Source organism: Otolemur garnettii, unplaced genomic scaffold (assembly GCF_000181295.1).
Source record: "Otolemur garnettii isolate 467f Iridium unplaced genomic scaffold, OtoGar3 scaffold00210, whole genome shotgun sequence".
NCBI lineage: Eukaryota > Metazoa > Chordata > Mammalia > Primates > Galagidae > Otolemur > Otolemur garnettii.
In genome coordinates this window covers 1,467,782-1,470,038 of record NW_003852605.1, presented here as the reverse complement: position 1 = coordinate 1,470,038, position 2,257 = coordinate 1,467,782, and the positions used below count along the sequence as shown (strand labels likewise).

Below are 2,257 nucleotides of genomic sequence, written 5' to 3'. Positions count from 1 at the left end.
GGGACCACAGGCACCCGCCACAACGCCTGGCCATTTTTTGGTTGCAGCCATCATTGTTGTTTGGCGGGCCCGGGCTGGGGATTCGAACCCGCCACTTAGGTGTACGAGGCTGGCGCCTTAGCCACTTGAGCCACAGGTGCTGAGCCCCAATCAAACTTTTAATGTTTAAGTGTAATAAGAATAAAATATTGGTTTGAAGCATTAACTATTCAGACTTTTCTATGTGAACATCAGTTTATAAATACTAAACACCTTTATGTTTTACTTGTAAATTTATACTTAAAGTGCTTCTTTTTTTTCCTTTCCCTCACCCCTCCCTCCTTCTCTCTGTCTCCTCTCCCCTTCCCCCACCTCCCACTCGGTCATTAATTATCATTAATTGTCCTCATATCAAAGTTGAATACATAGGATTCATGCCTCTCCATTCCTGTGATGCTTCACTAAGAATAATGTGTTCCTCCTCCATCCAGGTTAATACAAATGCTGCAAAATCTCCATTTTCTTTTAATGACTGAATAGTATTCCATGGTGTACATATACCACAGCTTGCCAATCCATTCCTGGGTTGAGGGACATTTAGGCTATTTCCACATTTTAGTGATTGTAAATTGAGCTGCGATAAACAGTCTAGACAAAAGACTGTCACTAGGGGGTCTAGTTTGCAGTTCTACCAACAGTGTAAAAGTGTTCCTTTCTCTCTTAATAACTACTGATAATACCTTTCTAAATTCAATAAGTTTTATGGTATGATCCAATTTAAATGTGAGAAAATGAAGTTAAAATTCAGTTTTTTATAATTGGAGTACTTTGTAATTCATTATTAAACTCTGCTACCTTTTTTGTCAGTTGCTTTGCTGTTAGTTTAAAGTATGTTTTTAATGTATACAGATTCAGCGCTTATTGGAAGCACAATCTCTGAATCCCTGTCCCCCTAAGACAACCACTGTTGAAGAGACAGGGCCAGCTGCCAGACAAGTGGAGTTGGTTTCCATGGAAGCACAGTCTTCCCCTGGCTTGCACGTGAAAAAAAGTGTAAGCATTGCTGTGAGCACAGGTAATTTAATGTTTTTATTTGTAAGGAAATTTTTAAAAGTGCTTTTTATATCTGTTTTTTGTATTTGTACATTGAAATTGGTATACAGTACAATAGAACCCAAACCAAGGTGATGAGATTGTTACTTAAGTCTTTGTGTAATTAACACCTGAAAAACATAAATTCTATGATATGATATACTGTTTTTGCTACTTTTCTAGGCTGAACCCAATTCTAGTAAGAGGAATCAGGAATGGTTTCATCAATGCAGTGTTATTGAGTCTGGATTTTGGACAGTGTGAGGATTTCAGTAGTAGGTGGAGTTGAAAGATGAGAGATCAGAATGGGTAGAGAAAATAATATGAGAAAACTTAGAGCTTTGAGATATAGTTTTGGTGGTGATAAGAATGAAGAGAAAAGGTCATGTAGGGTGTTAATAAGATTTGATAACTAATTGAGTGTGGCATCTGGGGAGGATTGAGGACTGCAAAGTTACTGCTGCTAAATGCAGTGTGATATCCTGGAATGGATCCTAGCACAGAACATGGACATTAGTGGTAAAACTGGTGAAGTCCAAATAAAGCCTGGTGTTCAGTTAATAATAATATACCTAGTTAGTGTCTTGATTTTGACAAATAATACGTTGGTAATGTTAGATGTTAACATAAGAGAAACTGGATGAGGGGTATACAGGAACTCTCTTATCTTTGTGTAAATCTAGAATTATTCCAAAATTAAGTTTATTAGAGATAAAAGGTACTCTAGGACTTTAAGCCTGGATAACCAGTAGGATGGTAGTAGCATTAAGCACAGACATTAAGCAAACAAGATAGGATGAAATCAGTATAAATATCTGTTGAGATTGAGTGACTCAAATATGGATAGACATACTCAAATATCAGATAGGAGTGCTGATGGGTTGGTGACACAGACATACAGATGTAGAAGTAATAGGTGAAGATTTGATTCTAGAGAGTAGAATGTTAAAAAGAAAAGTAAGGAAGACATTTCTGTATTCTTTTTACGAACTTACATGTTATCTAAACTATGCACAGGGGCAAAGAAAGGAGGATAGCAAGAGCTGCATATACATTTGTAAGTCAAATGTAGGTACTACTCACTATTAGTTAAAATTCTTTGGCTACAAGTAACATAAGCCACTTTGAACTTATTTAAGCAAGGAAGCAGAGTTTACTGGAAGGATATGAGGATGTTTTTTTGTTT

At 36.7% G+C, this 2,257-nt stretch overlaps 1 protein-coding gene across 4 annotated transcripts in view; it reads left to right on the top strand.

Moving 5' to 3' along the window:
• Positions 1-2,257, top strand: part of STIL (STIL, centriolar assembly protein) — a 58,877-nt gene that overhangs the window by 38,877 nt on the left and 17,743 nt on the right. For all 4 annotated transcript variants that reach the window (XM_012812473.1, XM_012812472.1, XM_012812471.1 and 1 more), the window contains one exon: positions 889-1,054. In XM_012812473.1, coding sequence (XP_012667927.1) covers positions 889-1,054 — 166 coding nt within the window. The remainder of the gene's footprint in view (positions 1-888; positions 1,055-2,257) is intronic.